The sequence below is a fragment of the Lissotriton vulgaris genome, chromosome 2_1, assembly GCF_964263255.1.
Source record: "Lissotriton vulgaris chromosome 2_1, aLisVul1.2, whole genome shotgun sequence".
Classification (NCBI taxonomy): domain Eukaryota; kingdom Metazoa; phylum Chordata; class Amphibia; order Caudata; family Salamandridae; genus Lissotriton; species Lissotriton vulgaris.
Window position 1 is genome coordinate 586035911 of NC_141687.1, and position 21447 is coordinate 586057357.

Sequence of the window (21447 nt, forward strand, 5' to 3'; positions counted from 1 at the left end):
AGACCACTCACCGCTTTCACCGGGCACAAACACCAGCCGTCAGTGCACGCTTTCACCGGACATGCGCGTGCACACACGCACACACGCACACACACACCACCAGCCGTCAGTGCACACTTTCACCAGGCGCACACACCACTAGCTGGCAGTGCACGCTATCACCAGGCGCACACACCACTAGCTGGCAGTGCACGCTATCACCAGGCACACACACCACCAGCAGGCAGTGCACGCTTCCACCAGGCACACACACCGCCAGCCGGCAGTGCACGCTTCCACCAGGCACACACACCACCAGCCGGCAGTGCACACTTCCACCAGGCACACACATCACCAGCCATCAGTGCACAATTTCTACAGGCACACACACCACTAGCCATCAAGGTACACATCAATTGTTAACTGATCCACAATTAACTATTGTATCAATCGCAGTATGGCACACTTTACTTTTAAACCTATTCATCTAAAGAGCAGCATACCACATTGCTACAAAAATAAATACACTTTTTTTGGCCTACAATTTATAGACTTTTGTTGCAATTGGTGTTGCAATATTTAGCAATGCCAATAGCTCAAACTTAATGCGATACCTATTGCATTGCAAATGCTTGTTTCCTCTGTGTGCAGCAGTGGAGGGTCTCTGTGCGCTGCAACCATGGCTATGTGCGCCAGGAACCACTCCCCGAGTGTGTGCAGTGCCAAATGTCACTCCAAACGTTCTCTTTAAGTGCAAAGATGGTGCATTTCCACACAGACTGTGCCACGTTAGGGGACAGACATGGCACCATTTCACAGTTGGAGAGAAACCCATACGCACATGAACAGCTTCCACAGCTAGCCACCAACTCCAGTCTACAGCTCGGGCTCATGAGCACACTTTCACAGCTGGAGAGAAACCCACCTACACACACACACACCTGTTCACAGCTTTCCACAAACTCCTGTCCACAGTCTTAGGCTCATGAACATCATTTCACGGCTGGAGAGAAATACACCTCTACATAAACACCATGCCACAGCTGGACATAAACTTTTGTTCCAAACCTCGGGCCCATGAACACTGTTTCACAGCTGAAGAGAACACCCGGCCACTGAAACACCTGCCCACAGCTGGCCACAAACGCCAGGCCACAACCTCGGGCTCATGGATACTGTTTCACAGCTGGAGAGAAACACACCCGCACATGAACACCTGGCCACAGCTGTGCCCATTAAGTAGTCCACAGCTGAGCCTCTCAAACCACCATTTCTACTAATGGTCTTCCCAGAGCTTCTCAGATGGAGAAAGCGCAACAATGCAACAGTAACAGCGGTTAGTGCTATACAAATAACATAATTTTCAAAGTTGTAAAGCCTTGAAATGTCATAAGCCACACAGTGTGCATCAGCCCTTTTGTGGGGAAATTGCTCTCAGAACATATGATCTGAAACCACAGCTAAGACCTGGATGTGTGAGAAAGGAGCAGAGAACAAGAGACTGAAAGGCTGTAAGAGAGCGGTGCCGAACACATGGCGATTACAATTGCAAAGTATTTAAACTATACTTGACCAATAACGCTTTAGTATTTAATGCGTAAAGCACCAATTGGTGGATTTCACAAAGTGTGGCCGCATAGCCAAACTCATTTGAACTTCACCTGGTAGCGAAGTTTCATGCAACGCAAAGTTTTTGAGAGATTACTTTGCATCAAATTCCTTACTATAGGGAGACTCTCCTGCTAAAACTCCTGGTGAGAAATTTGAAGTAAATAAAGACATGAGGGGTGAGTTACAGCAATGGGTTGTGTAGTGAGGAAGAAACAAATCAGCACTGTTCAAAAAAGGAATTAGAATCAGAGTTCAAAGTTCAAAGGGAGGCAGAATGATACCTTTAAATCTCAAGAGATAACTAATAGAAGGTCATTAACATTAACTTGTTCAGAGCTGAAAGTGTTTGATCATGAGCAGATACATATCAGCCACTGAGTATGGAAACAGTCCAGCCCAAACTGCCAGGCCAGGTCCTCTCTGTACCGGAAACCAGCATCCTGAGACAGGTTTAGAGCTATCACCCCATATCAGCCAGGCTTGCTTGAGTTCAGTGGCATGGCGAGCATAGGGCCACGTCTGGGCATTTCTAGCCCACTTAGGGTGACAAATACAAAAATAATTGATGGGCATTTTTTGGGGGGGTATCACACATCAATAGCCAGGCTAGCTTGAGTCCAGTGGCATGGCAATCACGGCAACCAGAGCACAGTGCAAATCAGATCCTGTACATATTCTTCACCTTAAAGTTCATAGGGCCGATGGCCTAGATACCCCCTCTTAATAGCCCAAACTACCCTGCTTGATCTACTAAGTACCCCTTTTAACAAACTCATTGATCACTCTGAACTCAACCTCTACTCTGAATACACCTCCATATATTGTACTAATGTTCTCTTATTTTACCCCAGTAAACAAATCCTGTTCATGCTTCCTGCCCTATAATGTATGGCTTTTCACTCCCTATATTGAGTGACTCTTTGCTGTGCCTACTGAAAAAGACGTAAACGATGTACATGTAATTCTTGTAAAGCCGCACCTTGTGGTTATAGCTCTTGTAATCAATCTTTATGTAATTCTTGTAAAGTGCTCGGATGCCCTTGGGTCTAGTTGGTGCTAGAAAAAACTCAAATAAATACAAGCTATAACTGTCTCCCCTACACCCCAAGTAATCTCCTTCATTAGCAAGTCTGGACACCATACCACGTCCCTACCTACCTCAAACCATCACCTTTTTTTGCAAGTTTGGACATCCCCTCTACCTAGCTGAAACCATCACCTCCACTTGCAAGACTGCACAACCACTGTACCTAACTCAAACCATCCCCAGACAAGCTACCTCCTCTACTTTGTTCAAAATATCTTTCCACTTACTAGTCTGGCCACCTTCTCTATTTATCTCAAACCATCACTTCCACCTGCTTGCCTGGCCACCTACTTTACCTAGCACAAACCATCACCTCCACTTGAATGTCTGAACACCCCCCACCTACCTCAAACCATCCCTTCCACTTGCAAGTCTGGACACATCTAACTCAAACTATCTCAGCAACCTGCAGGTCTGGACACACCCTTCTACTTGGCTCAAACCATCACCTGCACTTGCAAACCTGGATACCTCCTCTACTTGGCTCAAACCATCGCCTACACTTGCAAGTCTAGACAACCTCTCTACTTTGCTCACAATATCACCTCAATTAGAAAGTCTGGACACCTCCTACCTCAAACCATCTCCTCCACTTGCAACTCTGGACACCCGCTCAACCTAGCTCAAACCATCACCTCCACTTGCATGTCCGGACACCTGCCTCTCCCTAGCTCAAACCATCACCTGCCCTTGGAGGTCTGGACACCTCCTCTACCTAACTCAAACCATCACCTCCAATTGCAAGCCTAGTTAAAACCACCTCTCCCTTCACCTAAAGCCACCACCTCCACTAGCAATCCCAGAAAGGGCTTCCTCGGTTTGCTGCCGAAAAACATTTAGCTCTGGATAAACCTAGAACTTCTTGCTGTCAAGATGGAGTTCATCCTCCAAGAGATAGTGTACTCAACTAGCAGATTTATGCATACTGCTTGCCAAGCACAAAAAAGCAGTAGGAACTAGGAAGTAGTGAGAAGGTGGACATAAACGGGTATTGGGCAAAGCTAATTGTGGCTTTAAGGAGCTTGAGCATAAAATACAGGCCTAAACAAATGTAGTTTGCATACATTTGTAAGTGATGGATGAGTGGCACTCTTGTGAGTAAATCGCGGTGCGGGGCAGATTGTGTGCTTTTATTTAAGTATTCATGTTAATTGCAGCTTGTGGAGGGGCTGTGATTAACATGAATACTCAAACTAAAGCACACAATAGGCCCAGCACCGCGCTTTAGTAACAAACGAGTACAGCAAGTTTAAAAACACAGTGTGTACTTTCAGAATAAATTGAAAGTACACGCTGTGTTTTTAAACTTGCTGTACTCTTTTGTCAGTAAAGCGCGGAGCGTGGTAGATTGTGTGCTTTTATTTAAGTATTCATGTTAATCACAGCCCCTTCAAGAGCTGTGATTAACATGAATACTTAAATAAAAGCACACAATCTACCACGCTCCGCGCTTTACTCACAAAAGAGTACAGCAAGTTTAAAAACAGTGTGTACTTTCAGAATAAATTGAAAGTACACGCTGTGTTTTTAAACTTGCTGTACTCTTTTGTGAGTAAAGCGCGGAGCGTGGTAGATTGTGTGCTTTTATTTAAGTATTCATGTTAATCACAGCTCTTGAAGGGGCTGTGATTAACATGAATACTTCAACTAGAGCACACAATATGCCCCGAACCGCACTTTACTAACTGCACCAAGCCAGACAGCCAGGCTTAACTGCACTCCGGGCCGAGTCCAGACTCTTCCTCTGTCCACGTTGCATCCAGGACGTGCCCATTTTTCGCGCCGCTCGCTTTTTTTAAAGGGGCGGCAAAAACTGTTTCGCAGGATGTTCTGTGAGTCGCTCGCGCCACATGGCAGTGTGTGGTCGCAGGAAGAGGTGCACACCTCACTGGGAACAGTGGTGGGTACTAATAAAGGTTACTTGTTGGCCCTTTCAACCTCTTTACACTCACCGGACCAACCGTGGTTGTTCAAGTCCCACCCATATTGTGATGAGGTTCATTAAAGACTAGACTCGCATGTTCCCTCCCAAGCCGTTTCTGATGCCATAGTGTAATGTAACATGATAGTGGCTGTAGGAAAGTGGATAATTATGTAGTGTAGTTGTCAGCCCTCACGATGTCATAATGTCACTATCTCTATCCGGTCCATTTAAGTTTCTTTAATAAAAACCATAGTTTAATCCTGGATAGCTGTGCCACAAAGAAGTCGGGCTTAATCAAAGGAACAAAGGTAAAGCATTTAGAAGTACCAAAACTCCAGTTGAGTAAGAAACACTTCACAATAAAATTCTATACCAATTTATAAAAATAGTGTATTTAGCTTTAAATAGACCTCAAAATGACTAAAATCTATCGAGAGTATCTGGAGATATGATTATTGAAAGGTAGGTAAAATTTCTAATCCTTGCAAACAGCTTGTAGCAAATGGGTTAGAACTCTTGACAAGTGTAAACGAATTCGGAGCTAGTCACAGGGATAACTCGCGTCCAGGGTGCCAGTTACCTTTTGCTTTCTGCAGCCTTGAGGGCCTCGGTGCCCTTTTGCTTTCTGCAGCCTTGAGGGCTTCGGTGCCCTTTTGCTTTCTGCAGCCTTGAGGGCCTCAGTGCCCTTTTCCCTTTTCTCTTAATAAAACGGACCAGTCAAGACGTGGTCCTGATGCAGAGGAAGCAGGATGCTTGAAGATTCTGAAGAGTTGCAGTGTGTGTTCCTAAAGCCCTATCCCCCCCCTTCCTCCCCTCCCTGATATCCACAAGTATCTTGGGTCATCTCTGGCCTCTGTTCTTGGTCTCTGATGGTCCAGAGAAGGTGTTCAGTGGAGGTCCAGTTGTAACTGGTCTCTCACTTCCAGCAGTCTTCATCGTTGGATGTAGGTGAATTACTCTTTCTGGGATGGCCACTAGAGTCAACTTTGATGTCGTTCACAGGTCCCATATGCTTGGAGACACCTCAGGCAGGTCAGGACTCGCTCTCCTAGCAGGCACTTTGGCGTTCAGCTACTCAGAGGCAGTCCCAGGCAGCTGGGTCCTTGACACTGCAGACTTTTTAGGTCGAGCTGGCGATGGAGCGCGAAGCACTCCCGCCAGCGAGTTCTATAGTCACCGTGTTAACTGGCAAGGGAGATAGAGCTGTGCACGAGCTGCTACTGGCCTGTGCACGAGCCGATTCAGCTCTATGAACGCGCACGTCTCCGGAAGACGTGCTGCGCCCGAGCCGCCTCCAGCTTGTTCTTTCAGCAAATATTCTCGGAGCCCTAGGGCAAAGTTACCGAACAGCACAACAGGTAGGCTTTTTACATTTATGAAGACAGTATGATAGGCCTCATACACACACCTGCCAGTGCCATACTAAATCAATCTAGGAGTGTACCCTAGGTATTGTTGGGTACAGAGTATTTGAGATCTTGCTGTTGGCTATGGGCTATTAACGATGAAAGTATTCTCATGCTTTGTCTGCGCAGTTACATATTTTGTGATGATCATCGTGATTTCCTGTTTGGGTTTTTCGGATCCAAGAGAGGTGTTAACAGTCGATAAAGTTGATGTTTATAAAACTGTAATAAAGTGTCCTGTCTCTTTTTGTGTAAACTGCTCATTTGTGAAGTTTGAGGTAGGCGAACTTGACTGCTTGTTTTTCACAGACAGCGTGCTGGAAATGTTATGCAACAGAATGAACTTGCTTGAGTGCAAAGTCTTCTAACTGTAGAACCTAATGTGTGTTTTCACCTCTCCTCAGTCCTTGATCAGGACACGGGGCTGCGACCATGCGATGTGTTTAACTTATTCACAAATGGCTGCTTGAGGCCAAAGTACGCACACCCCCCTCCATTAATGGGTTCTGTTACACAGCCTGTAAAACGCGGCAAACAATGCCAGTGGGAAGGAATGCAGTTGAGTCTGGAAACTATGTTCCACGTAAGATTTTGGTATTCTGAAAATACAACCTTAGTAGGAGTGCTATTTGCGACGAGATTCATGGTGGATAAAGTGTATGCATGTTTTCATTGAAAAGACAAACTCCTATATATTTTGAAATACAAATATGCTGCCTGGATCGTTGGCCTCGTAGGAAATACTTTACATAGAAATGCACTGCAATTACATATTTGGTTGCGAAAAGGACAGATTTATAGCAAATAAGCAACATTCTTAATTGGAGTGGACCTAAAGTATCAGGGTTATTTTGTCCATTTTATTTTTCTTTTAGGCAACATCTCTCTTCCCTCCCCTCCCGAGGACCCTTGGAGTCCCAACTCCACCACCCTCCAACTCCACCCTCCACCCTCGACCTCCACCCTCGACCCTCCCACTCCACCCTCCCACTCCACCCTCCCACTCCACCCTCCCACTCCACCCTCCAACTCCACCCTCCAACTCCAACCCCACCTTCCAACTCCACCCTCCAACTCCACCCTCCACAGTATCACTCAGGGCCTCCACAACATCACTCAGGGGCACCACAACATCACTCAGGGCCTCCACAACATCACTATGCGCTACCAGAGCATCACTGAACGCTACAGCATCACAGAACGCCACAGCATCACTCCGCGCCATCACAGCATCAATCTGTGCAACCATTCAACTACAACTGGTTCAAATATGTTCGCTCAATGTTTCAAGCTTTATTACAAATGTCACAAAAAAATGTTAATATTTCACTTCTGATCTTGGATTTTCATCACAAAAAATTACACTGAACATATTCTTCACAAAAGTTATTTATAAATGTTTAAGCTATTGCCATTATAAATTACAATCACTTTTATTTAAGTATTATTTATTAAAAATAATTAAAAGCCATTGTTATTTGTAATATCAATACATCTAAGTCACGTAAATATAAAACATGTTGCATTACAAATGCTATAGGTATCACATTTGCGAGAGATATAACTATTGGCATTGTAAATGACAAAGCTATTAATTTAGCTATTTTCAAAACAAACACATAAATAAAAAAATTTACATTTACAAGACCAATAGCTCAAACTTTCCTAATGCGAGACCTATTGCATTGCAAATGCTTGTTTCAGCTTTTGTGTTCCGGGAGCTGAAAAGGGAGTTGGCCAACTTGCCTTTTGAGTAACTTCTTCCTTCCTGGCACGACACCTCCTTTGCAAAGCGCAACTACCCTAATGTGGAAACAAAGTGGGAGATGCCTCTGATTCAAGTGGTGCTGTGGTAACTTGTTAAATAAGGTCTACCTCATGTCTGCCTACTACTGTTGTTAAAAGTGGTCTCTAATGATTCAAAGTGTGTTAATCTATGAAACATTCTATTCTGGAGAAGCAAAGGTTACTTGACTTCAGTTACAGTTCTCCAGATTCAGTATCGAACATACATTCACATGTTAACTCAATACCAACCTCCTCTCATCTCTCCAACTCTTTCTGGCTATTTTCATTTCGGATTTGAACATCGGAAATGTAGATGGGGGAGTGAAGTGCAAAGCATCTCCACAAATTTGTTTGTAAATTGAATTTTACATTAAGATGTATGGGCTGTACTTGATGCACTGTTAAAAGGACGTTTTACCGTAGCTAAAGAACACATTTCAAGCTTGTGAGTCTGTGAGGTATAACAATGCAGGATTTTTGTATTTAAAGGTAAGTAACCTTTTCACTTTTTTTCATACAATGCTCCAATGTGCGCCTCATTGCACCTCTTCCATTTATTACTTGGTGACTGTCTTCTGCAATGTTCTTTGTAAATGTCCTTGTGCCCTGACATTTTGATATTTTCTATTTTCAGCTAAACGTGGACAGCAATGAGCAAGGTTCATATGTGGTTGCCATGGAAACATTTACCAACTTAGGTCCTATAGTGGATATGTGTGTGGTGGACTTGGAACGCCAAGGCCAGGGGCAGGTAATATGAGTGTTGACCAGAATCCGCTGACAAATATACTAACCAGAGATTGCTCATCTATGTGCAGAAAAAGTTTGTCTAATATGTACAAGAGCTAGCATAGGACTGGCTTTTGGGTTCCTGGAGCTGAACTGGACGGTGGGTGTGTTGCATAGGACTGGCCAATGGTTGTGTGCTGAGAGTGACTAGCATGTGACATGGTTGTGTGTTCTGAAAAAGGCCAACTAGCATATGCTGGTGTGGACTGATCAAGGCTAAGTAGCGTATGCTGGTGAGGACTGAGCAATGCCAAGTAGCGCATTTATGTATTGAGGAAGGCCAAGTAGTGTATAGTTTGTTTGTGGTTATAGGGACCAGCTAACGGTGTGCTTTTGTGCTTAGTAAGCAAGGCTAACTAGAGCACATATGTTGAGCAGAGACATCTAATGTCTTCACCGACCAAGGCCAGGCAGAGTGTAAGTGGAGCAAGGCCTTGTCATGCACAGGCTTTCGAGGTTGACTGTTTCCCTCGTTGGGTCCCTGAGCGTAGTCAATAGATTTAGGGTTTTTTGACCATACTTTCTAAAAGCAAATTGCCTCACCAACCCTGCTATTCAATACTGTCAACTAAACATAGCGCCCGGGATGCAGCAGACAGTCTGCCTTTGCACAATCAACACAATGCTGGAGACTCAACCTATTGATTGCAAACAAGCTAGGCCGAACGTTGTGGTTTATTATGTGTTCATGAGCCCATATTCTGAAAAAACAACCTGCATTTTGGGATTGCAATTAGATTTTAAGCAACTTAAAGCACAGAAGCAATCCCATCTTGCATAGCGCAGGGTCTGTGAAGCAATTTGGTTTTAGAAAGGATCATTATAAACCCCTAAATCATCTGTCAACTATGCTCAGTCTCCATAAAGTCTGTAGGATTGACATGAATTGGAGCAGATGTAACCAAGGTTGCTGATTTATGAGAAAGCTCCACCAGTTTCTGCCCCATACTGCTTGATTGCCTCTTGCTTGGATAATATTTTTTAAACCGCAGATAAATATGTATAACAGTTCTCCCTTTTCAATTGCTGTACAGTTTTTTTTTTACATTTTTAATTCATTTTGTGATCAGAGCAACAAATATAGCATTAATTGAGAATGTCAAGATTCAGTACTCATTAATGTGGTTCCATCCCATAAGGTGATATTTGTGTGACCGCTTATTTTCAAAGCCACCCTCTTCTACGTTTCCTGTGCGGAGTCTCCCATTTAAGTGGAAGTATGGTTTGTTGGCATGTCAGCTATACACTTTTTATTGGCGCATTTTAAATATTGATAAAGCAAATTGTTGGTAGGTGCTTTAAAACACCAATATATTAGCAGGTAATCTTACTTTTTGCCTTATTTCTAACCTTTTCTCAAATACACGAATATGAAAGCTGGCATAAGAGATACACATTTTCTGTTGTAGATTTAAAGTAATCAAAATCCTCATTCTTGTATACCATTCAGTGTCCAATTAACTGTCCAATCAACCGATTTCTCACTGCAAAACTCAGTTCAGTTAGATTTAGCACCCAAGTTCCTGGGAAACTAAAATATAAGTGATTCCCAAGCTTCCACCTAATGTCTTCTCTTAATTTGCAGTATTTCTTTAAAGAATGGTGTCTATATTGCCATTGTACATTGATAACTTTGTGAATTGTTTGTGTTGCAGACTATAATGATAGTTTCATATTTTTTCTCTTTTGTTTCAGCTAGTAACTTGCTCTGGTGCATTTAAGGAGGGATCTCTACGGATCATCCGGAATGGTATTGGGATCCATGAACATGCCAGCATTGATCTGCCGGGTATTAAAGGTAGGTCATCATTAAAGAGTCACAGAGATGCTCATTTAATAATGCTCATCTTGTAGCCCACTGTATAGATATTGCACAATGATTAGATAACCCGTTGGCTACCTCAGTGGGAATGTGGCATAATGGTGTAGCAATATGGACTGTTGATAAGCGGCTGAGAGGTCTATACATATTTATATATTAATTAGTTGCAGTTGCCCAGGAATTTTTGAGTTGGTCTGGGGTGCCAGGTGCAGACCTTATTATACATCCCTGAAGTGATGAGCTACTTTGCTCTCATTCTTCATTCCCAAACAGAACATGTTTCTAAAATGAACGTACTACCAGGAGTTCCATACATTGTCTGCTTGAATGGGCCTCTTTGATTTTTGTTGTTGTTGTTGTTGTGATCTTGCTAAATTCTACAGCATTGAGTGCTGCTTCTATATGGCATAGGTATTTACCCACAAGATGTATGGCAACCTCATGGCTATATTGCTATTGCTTTGTCTTTTGTGTTGAAGGAGGGGAATGAGGAACAGAAAAATATCTAAAAGAAAAATATTAACCTTAAACTCATACTGCTGCTTACATTGTATTGGTGTCCTAAATTCTTCCTGGTATATTCACCGTCATACCTCATAGGGCTCCGCCATTCAGGTTCTCAGCAGCTCCTCATTCATTCTGGAGGTGAGCTACTCCCTCACACTGGCAATTGTGTAGGTCCATTTTTGCTTCTTAGATCTCTGCGAACCCTCTCACTTACCACAACATTGTTCTTCTGTCATGTTATCTTCATTAATATTTGTAAACAACAAATATTTCTGCTCTCCTGTAGGATCCTGAAATACTGTTTCACTAGAGAGAAGAAATCTTTCCTCCAATATTAAAACCTCAGGCAATATACAGGCACCATTATCTTTAGATTTTTTAACTTTATTAGGGGAACGCAAATCCGCATAAAGTAATGCCTCCAGAATACCTAAAAGGGTTCCTGTACTGTGTGCATTGACACATAGATGTGTGTGTGTGTATGTGTATGTATATATATATATATATATATATATATATATATATATATAGTGTGTGTGTGTACATATATATGTGTGTGTATGTATGTATATATATATATATATATATATATATATATATATATATTCAAAAAGTGATACTATAGTTCGGGATTCATTGTAATAGCACAAAAGCTTGCGTTTAAAAACAAAAAAAACGTTTGAAATTCACGAGTTGCAGTTTACTGAGCGAAGTATAATTTGTACCCTTGCCATGCACTGCTTATGGCCTTACATATTTCATAACTCATGACTTGTTAGATGACCTCCTTGATGACATCATTGATTCTCTCAAATAATATTGTCATCACTGATGACATTATTCAAGGCTTTCTCCTCAAAAGCCACTATAAACTTCTTGATCATTTAAAAAAAAACAGGTAGTAAAGTACCCAAAAACATACAGCATAGACGAAATAGTGTATTACTGCGAGCATGTTTGATGTAGTGTGGTCATAGGAAAGGGTGCACAACTAGTATTAGTTGTAGGCATGCATTTCAAATAGGTTGTGGGTTATTTTAAAGGACTGTCATCAAAACATACTTGCAACATTTTATTCACCTGTGGATTTCTGTGCACATGCAAACGTTAGAGAGTTCTCATGTAGCACAATCGACAGTTTTGTCATGTCTTTTAGAATAGTCTTATCATGCATGCCTTGTTTTAAATACATTATCCCATCTACACGACTATAAGGATTCTAAACAGGTGACCTTTTACCCAATAGCTTGCTCTTTTTTCTTCGACACAAAGTTCTTAATCTTCTATCTGAATCCCTGTACCTGACTAACATAAACATGTCCCTAGGCACTGCAGATTTATTCTGTATGAGCCATCACTTTTTTTCATCCTTGACCAACAGCCAGCTGTGCATGAGCGCACTTGTTTAGAAACGCAAAGACGATTGTTTTCAAAACATTAATGATTGTTGTCAAAACATCCATGGTTGTTTTAACCCCTTCCCTGCTCGGCACATTCCCCTGCTGTGCTGGGGGGAGTAGGGGGCACGCACATCGCACCCATGCTCATGACGAGCTCAGCTCGTCATGAGCTACAGTGCTCCTGTGCTCATGACGAGTTGAGCTCGTCACGGCCGCACCTGTTTCTCGTATCGTATCGTGGTATATTTGTAGAGCGCAGACCTGTCACCCCAAGGGCATCCTGGCGCTTCGAACGATGAACCAACAATTTCAGCAACTTAGCCTGTACTGGGTAAAAGGTAAGTTTTTAACGCCTTCCTAAAGGCTGAGAGATCCTCAAGACTCCTTAGAGATATCGGCAGGGAGTTCCAGAGTTTGGCCGCCGCTACTCTGAACGATCGGCCGCCCATCCTCACTCTCTGGAAACGCGGTACTACAAGTAACCTGGATGAAGAGGAGCGTAAGGCTCGGGGTGGGAGGTACCAGGCGAACATTTTCCGCAAGGGGACCGGGCCCAGGCCATGGATAGCCCTGAACACAATGCAAGCTGCTTTGTAGCAAACGCGTAGATTGACCGGCAGCCAGTGAAGTTCCTGTAGCGCTGCCGTGGATGAGCTGTGGTAGGGGCGGGAGAGGGCGAGTTTGGCAGCCATGTTTTGCACCCTTTGGAGCTTGCCCAGTAGTGCTATCGGGGCCTCCAGAAGTAGTGCGTTACAATAGTCGAGTCGACTTAAGATGGTACTCCGCACTACTTCGGATCTGGCTTGCTCAGGGAGGAGGGGCAGAACTTTGCGCAGCATGCGGATCAGCATCATGCACGTTGAGGTGGTCTTATTTACGTGCCGATCTAGCTGCAAGTTGGGCCCGAAAATGACACCCAAGTTGCGTGCCGATTGTGCAGCTGACACCGTCTCTGAGAATGACGAAGGCCAGAAGTCGTCTGGGAGATCCCGAGGAACTCGGTCGTTGGAACAGTACAGGACCTCTGTCTTAGTCCCATTAAACTGCAGCGAGTTCAATCGGAGCCATTCCGCTATAGCCTGCATGCACCGGTGGAAGGTTTCCAATGGGACTGCACCCTGTCCCTCCAGTGAAAAGACCAGCTGGGTGTCGTCTGCAAAATTAAATGCGGAGATCCCAAATGATTTAATAAGCTGGACCAGAGGGCGGAGGTAAATATTAAAGAGTATGGGGGCTGATGGCTGGGCCCTGGGGTACTCCTTGTCCTACTCTCCGCTCCACTGAGCTGAAGGGAGGGAGCGATACCCGTTGCTGACGGTTGTCCAGATAAGAAATCAGCCAATCCCTGGCCTTATCTTTGACCCCGCACTCTTCCAGCCTCATGATCAAGGTAGGATGGCTGACCGTGTCAAACGCGGCCGACATGTCGAGCAGCACCAGAAAGGCTGCCTGACCACTGTCGACTTGCGCCCGCAGATTGTCTAACACGGTCACTAGCGCGGATTCCGTCCCATGAGCTGGGCGAAAACCGAATTGCGTCTCATCCAACCAGGTGTTACCTTCTAAGAAGCCGGACAGGGTGCGGGTGACCAGTTTTTCCATGATTTTAACTGGAAAAGGAAGCAGGGAAATTGGCCGATAGTTGGAAAGACAGGCGGGGTCAAGCGTAGATTTTTTTAGGAGCGGAGATACCACTGCCTTCTTCCAGCAGTCCGGTACAGTCCCTGTTTCAAACGACTGGCAGCAGATGGAGTGCAAAGGCTGGAAAAGTTCCTCCTGAAACACCCTCCAGAGTTTTGGAGGGAGAGGATCAAGAGGCGAGCCAGATGAGATCGTGAGAGCCAGGCTGCCAAACTCCTCCAAGGAGGGGAGGGGAAAGCTGCTCAGCTGGGGTCGAATGGACTCTATCGCCGGAGCTCCCAGGCTGAGGGCATAGTCCTCTGGTTGGGGTCGACTGGAAGGCGTGGCCGGAGCTTCCAAACAGAGGTGAGAAACCCTCTGCAGGGGTCGACTGGCCGTCGCCTCCGGAGCTCCCAAGCCAGTGGTAGGATTGACTGGATCCTGCAAACCCTCCAGGATTTTGCTCCACCCTCCAACTCCACCCTCCAACTCCAACCCCACCTTCCAACTCCACCCTCCAACTCCACCCTCCACAGTATCACTCAGGGCCACCACAACATCACTCAGGGGCACCACAACATCACTCAGGGGCACCACAACATTACTATGCACTACCACAGCATCACTGAACGCCAGAGCATCACACGTCGCCACCACAACATCACTCAGCGCCACCAGAGCATCAGTCCGTGCAATCATTCAACAACTTGTTCAAATATGTTCTCTCAATGTTTCAAGGTTTATTACAAATGTCACAAAAAGATGTTAATATTTCACTTCTGTTCTTGGATTTTCGTCACAATAAAATACACTGAACATAATCTTCACAAAAGTTATTTACAAAAGTTTAAGCTATTGCCATTATAAATTACAATAACTTTTTATTTAAGTATTAATTTTAAAAAAAAGGCCATTGTTATTTGTAATATCAATACATCTAAGTCACGTAAATAAAAAATATTGCATTACAAATGCTATAGGTGTCACATTTGCAAAAGTTATAACTATTGGCATTGGAAATGACAAAGCTATCAATTTAGCTATTTTAAAAACCAACACATAAATAAAATGTGTCATTTACAAGACCAATAGCTCCAACTTTTCTAATGCGAGACCTATTGCATTTCCAATGCTTGTTGCACTAGGCGCATATTGCACTTGACAATTGCACCTGGCCCACAGAATGAAGCTGGGCTGTCATCTGACATTCTTTTCAACCACACCTTGGCAATTACAAAGTCGTTCGATTACCAACTTTTAACTGGATCAGTTATGTATGTCATACAATATTTTACTGTGTGTATTTATGGTTTTACTGGTTGTTTTATTGTATTACAATGGTTTTCAGTAACTAGGCAAATAAAAAATAAATGTATAACTTGATGACCTGAAAGCAGGATGGCACGGTCTAAAACCTTATTCCTTAGGTACAGGTCTTAAAATGCGGTCTCTAATTTTGTGACTACATTTGCATAACAAAACAATGTAACGTGCTTTGGAGGGCATAAGGAAAGGTTGACTGACCATAAGCCCTTGTAGGGAAATAAAACATTGAAAGTGCTCAACCAAAAACAAGTCCAAGTATATTATTAAATGTTAACAATTGCTACTAGGTGAAATTGCAACGCATCAGAAGTTAACAAAGCAAAGTGTGCCACAATGGTCGGTTTGTGCTTTCCTCTCAAAAAGTTTTTCTTTTAAAGAAAAAATGAATCCATAAACTTTTAAGATGGCTCTTAGAAATGGAGCAAAGCAATTCTGGGTTATCAAATATATCAATCAATCATTTGTAAAGCGCACTACATACCCGAGAGGGTCTGAAGGCGTTGGGGGGGTGAGGGAGGGGGGCCCTACTGATCGAACAGCCAGGTCTTGAGTATCCTCCTGAAGGTCAGCAGGTCTTGGGTCTGTCGTAGGCTCAGTGGCAGGGTGTTCAGTGTCTTGGCGGCGAGGTGGGAGAAGGATCTCCCACCGGTGGTTGTTTTTCGGATGTGCGGGACGGTGGCAAGTGAGAGGGCGGAGCGTAGCTAGCGGTTGGGGATGTAGAAGGAGAGCTGTCTGTTGAGGTGGGCTGGGCCAGTCTTTTGGAGTGCCTTGTGTGCGTGGGTGAGGGGCTTGTAGGATATCCTCTTGTTGATGGGGAGCCAGCGCAGGTTTCTCAGGTGGGGGGGTGATGTGGCCGTGGCGTGGTACGTCGAGGATCAGTCGTGCCGAGGCGTTTTGGATGTGTTGTAGTCGTTTGAGCTTGGTCGGGACTCCCGTGTAGAGGGCGTTTCCGTAGTCGAGTCTGCTGCTGACGAGGGCCTGGGTGACTGTCTTTCTTGTATCTGTCGGGATCCATCTGTAGATCTTGCGGAGCATGCAGAGGGTGTTGAACCAGGAGGAGGAGACGGCGTTGACTTGGTCATCGAGAGCGTTGAGTTGAGGATGATTCTCCGTTTGCGTGCGTGGTCAGTGGTGTCGGGCTGCCCCCATTGCTGTCAGCCATCAGGAGTCGTCCCAGGCCTGAAGGGTTGGAGCCGAGGATGAGGACCTCCGTCTTGTTCGAGTTCAGCTTTAGACGGCTGTTCTTCCTCCAGTCGGCGACGGCCTTCATTCCTTTGTGGAGGTTGGCTTTGACTGTGATGGGGTCCTTGGTGAGGGAGAAGATCAGCTGAGTGTCGTCAGCATAGATTATGTTGAGGTCGTGCTGTTGGGCTACGTGTGTGAGCGGGGCCATGTAAATGTTGAACAGCATCAGGCTGAGGGAGGATCCCTGGGGTACGCCGCAGATGATCTGAGGCTTTGGAAAGGAATGGGGGGGGTGGCAGACGCCGGGGGTTAATTCAGCGGGCGAGGGTTTTGGCACAGTCCTCGATCCAGTGTCTGCGGCTGTGAGCAGCGTCGTCGGTGTTGGAGGGTACGGTGGGTGGGCTAAGAGCGAGGTTTGCGTGTAGTTGGTCTTCGGTGATTTTGCTCCAGCTGCGGTGGGGGATCTGTTGGGAGCGGTGGTGTGTGGTGTGTTTCTGGAAGGCGAAGTGGATGCAGCGGTGGTCGGTCCAGAGGAGTTCGGTGGTGTGGCTGATGGAGAATTACGGGCTTGAGGAGAAGACTGGGTCAAGCGTGTGGCCGGCGGAGTGGGTGGGCGTTGTGACGAGTTGCTTCAGTCCAATGTTGGCGAGGTTATCGATCAAGGTTGTGGAGTTGTTGTTGTTCTGAAGGTGAAAGTTCAGGTCTCCGAGGAGGATGTAGTCAGTGGAGGGCAGGGCGTGCGTGCTGATCAAGTCGGCGATGGAGTCGCTGAACTGGGGGCTGGGTCCGGGGGTTCGGTAGACCAGGGTGCCTCTGAGGGTGGAATTAGGGTCTGTGTGGATCTGGAAATGCCTGTGTTCGGCGGTGCTGAGCGCGTAGTCGGTGCTAGTCGATACCCTGATGCTGTTCTTGTGGACGATGGTGATTCCTCCTCCAGCTCTGTTGGTGCGGTCTCTGCGAGTGATCTTGTAGCCGTCTGGGAAGGCTATGGCTATGTCGGTGCGGAGGAGTTGTTAAACCAGGTCTCTGTCAGGAAGGCGACGTCCCAGGATGTTGTCGAGCAGGTCCCAGAGCTCGACGGCATGCTTGCGTGCGGACCGGGTGTTCAGTAGTATGCAGGCGGGTGGTTCGTCGGCTCTGAGGCTGGTGTAGCTGCAGTTCCGGCAGGTGAAGGCGCCGTTTGTGCGTTTCGGGGCGTTCTTGAAGCAGGTGTGGCCTTGTCCAGAGTTGAGAGCGTGCAGAGTGCTGGAGTCGTAGTGGCGGGTGCGGGGGCAAGTGTTTCTGGTACTGGGTGCGGTCCAGGCGCAGACAGGCTCGCCGCGGTGAGGGCGGTGAGGGACAACAAAGGTAACAGGAGGAAAAAGGGGCACAAAAATCGAGGGTAAACGAGTGGCACAGAAGGCAAAAGAGGCACAGAAACGAGGGAAAAAGGAGTGGCACAGAGGGCAGAAGGGCACAAAAAACGAGGGAAAAACAAGTGGAACAGAGGGCAGAAAGGCACAAAAAACGAGGGAAAAACGAGTGGAACAGAGGGCTGAAAGGCACAAAAAACGACTGGCACATATATATCCACATTCCTGACATTTACGCAAAGATTTCTTGAGTGATGCAACCACAAATTTCCTAAATTGTGCTCCAGAGATAAGCAGGTTCTCAAAACCTGCTTATTAAGTGTAGCCACTGTTAATTTCATACAGAATACCACAGTAGGAAGGGATGAAAACTAATAAAATCTTGATAATAAATTAGTCCCATTTCCATGTGCATTTCCAGTTAGAGCACCTAGATGGTAAAGCCTAGGTTTTCTTCAGACTTTGGTTTTCAAGGGTTTGGAGTATCTTTCAAAAATCAAAACCACATCGACCGCTCCATAGCCAGCTACTAAAACACATTTTGCCTTGTATTCCAAAGACATTTCAACCTAAGGCTTCTGTCTTACTTTATTTGAACATCTAAATTGGGATTCAAGTGAACCAGTAATTTGTAGTTTCCTTATTTCTCTCTGAAGAGCCCCAGTTCCTTTCTGCTTCAAATAGTATGCCCATAAATGCCCAGGGACCTACTTTTCCAATTCTGTTACCCAAAATAGTTTGTGGGCTAGTCTTAGCAGATTTTAGTCCATGATCATTGTAAAAGATTTACTTAGGATACTTCTTAAACCCAATTCTCCCATGAAAAAAAAAAGCATTTACCAGTTCTTGGAAACCGCTGGTGGTGCTTTACATCACTACTGTGTCATCAGCATAGAGAAGAGTGTGAGTCAGGTGTTTACCTACTAGGGGGGCATATCTTGCCCCTTTTTCACCAGATGTTTTTCTAGATAGTTAATACTTGCATTAACAATAAAAAGGAACTAAGATGTAAGCCTTGTCTGACATGACGTTCAATCTACAAAGAGCTAGAACATTCTCCCTGTGTACCATACCTCACAGTGGCGGCAGCATGAGAGAACAACTGGCGTAAAAAAGTTGCTATTGATTCCTCTATGCCTAGACCTAAAATAATAGCCCAAAGCTTGTTGCTGTCGTTGACACAGTTGAAAGCGCTGGTCAAATCCATTAAAGAAAGGCGAAGGGAGCCTTGCTTCGCCTGGGTGTATTTCCTTATTAAGAGATGTAAATTGAGAGCTTCTTTTGCTGTGTCCTGCCCTTTCCTAAAACTGTATTGCACTGGTATTAAACTATTATTTCCACCTGCCCATTTTTCCAGTCTTAGAATTCGACCATTCACTTTAAACATTAAGTTTCAAAGCGATATTCAGCAGTAGCTCTTAGGATCTTTTCTGTTTTAAAAACAGGAGCTATTACTGATTCTTACCAAGAGTTAAGCTGACGAAGTCTCATAAGTCTTTTGGGCATTGATTAATATTGGAGCCCACAGCAAGCATCAAACCTCCTCTGTACATGATCTTCACCATATGTAGTACAAGTTTGACTCTAGCCTAGGTTTGTCTGGGGTCTGCACCCAGCCAACTCAAAGTGGCCAACTGCCACTGTGCATAGACTTTGTTGGATGCAAGGTCTGGTGTGGTCGTGCAGGCAACGTCCACTTTACGTCTAAAGTAGGTGTTGGGTAGTGAGCTAGCCCTATTGCCAAACAATCACCCAGCCCTCTGTATGAGGTCAACGTCCACTGCGCATGGCCTTTAGCCATGCAGTGTGGGGGTTGGCCGCAGGGCCTGATCTGTTGCCATGCCCTGCGCCTACCCGTCCTTGATCACCTAACCTCCTACTGGATCAGCCTTCATCCCTTTACAGCAAAGGTTGACCAAAGGGTCTCATCTGTGTGTGACCTACCCCCACTGCATCCATCCTTCGGATGAATAGAAGTAAAAAAGACAATGACATCAGTTAAAAGTGCTTATCTTGTTAAATATCCAATGTATTTAGTATCTTTCAAAAGCTTACAGACTAGCTTGTAAGAGTCCAGACATCGGTTTTGTTTGTTGTATTATTCCTTGTTCACAAAGTCTATAGCACACTGTCAGAACCATTGGCTGATCTGATTATAGTTAAACAAAAACATTGTTGAAATTACTAATCATGATGTCATGAATGATGTCATTTAGCATATCATGAGTGATATACCATGTGAGTTCATAAGCAGTGCATTATTTAGAGGCAGGGTAGGCCACTAAACTATAATTGGCTGATGTCTGTATAAAAAAAGTTGTTTTTAACCTTTGGCCTGTCTCATTCAAATACTAAAATACAAAGTACATTTTACCACTGTTTTTTGTGTGTCTGTCTGTGTCTCTATCTGCCCATCTTTCCCCATGCTTGAAATCCATTGATAGGCTTTAACTTTTCTTGCCATTCTAACTTTTGTATAATATATGCCCTGGCACTCCTTAGTTGCTAATCTTGTGTTTGTTTTCATTCCCAGGTCTATGGCCTCTGCGATCAGATTCAAATCGGGACACAGATGACATGCTTGTTTTGTCCTTTGTTGGACAGACAAGGTGAGTTTGTTATGCCATGATGTTCAACTGAAAATCGATTTGCTTTGTATTTTGACTTCTTACTTCAACTGAATAGAGTACTATTTTGTTTTTAATACAAACTATCCTTCTTAGTAAGGCACATAGATTGTTTTCAGTGATACAGGCTTATCTTTACATAATAAATGTATGGCAAAGGGGGGCGTGGCTAAGCACGCAATGGCGGAGGACGCGTTAGGGTAGAGCTCCGTGCCAAGCTCCCCTTCCCTGAGCCGTTTCTCCGCCGAATTTAATCCTGGCCGCCCGAAACTGCTGGCGGACCCTCCCGGAGCTCTCCTCGGCAAACTGGCCGACTTTTGTCTCGGGGCTCCGACGAGGCTGACCCCGACCTATCCTGCGGACCTCCTGCGGGATCCGCTGACACCTGGCCGGCGGGGCGGCTGCGGGAGTCCGAGGCTTGGGCCCAGCTCACAGGCCCTAACTGGTAGGCCACGCCACACTGTCCGTGGCCCCCTGGCCGGCTGCTGCCGCGCTGTGAGCAATCTCCGGTGGCCCGGCGATCGCCTTGAACCGCAGCGGGACTACAGCGGAGGGCCCGGACCAAGCGGGAAGTGGGCCCCCGGCCCCCACATCGCGGCCGTCGCGCGACTGCTGCCCTGCGAGCTGGCCGGCTCCTTGGACCTCCGGAGGGCACACCTAGGGCACATCTAGGGCAGGCGAGACGTGGAGGTCGACCCCGGAGAGGCGCCGGCGACGTGGCGGCCCGACCAGCGGGGGCCCCTCTCCGAGACACAGCACAGCCATCGGAGCCACCCGGTGAGTCCCTCCTGCGCCCGCCAGCATAGAGGAGCCCGCGCGGAGCGACAGCCCGGGCACTGCGGCCCCAAGACCTGCAGCACAGCAGACCGTACCTCCCCTCGCCTGGACGCCACACCACTGCCGGAGACAGGCTGACCGCCCTCCCCTGGGACGGAGACACATGACGGTGTGCCCCACGCCGGGCCCGCCTGCGGGGCCCCCCCACGGGGACAATCACTGCCTGAAGGTCGGCGAGGCACACGAG

The 21447-nt window shown here is 45.8% G+C and overlaps 1 protein-coding gene across 1 annotated transcript in view; it reads left to right on the plus strand.

The window, feature by feature from the left end:
• The window catches only part of DDB1 (damage specific DNA binding protein 1), a 1134380-nt gene that overhangs the window by 228784 nt on the left and 884149 nt on the right, over positions 1-21447 (plus strand). Inside the window, exons 9-11 of the mRNA XM_086955618.1 lie at positions 8430-8546; positions 10280-10382; positions 20330-20405. Of these exons, the coding sequence (XP_086811744.1) occupies positions 8430-8546; positions 10280-10382; positions 20330-20405 (296 nt within the window). The remainder of the gene's footprint in view (positions 1-8429; positions 8547-10279; positions 10383-20329; positions 20406-21447) is intronic.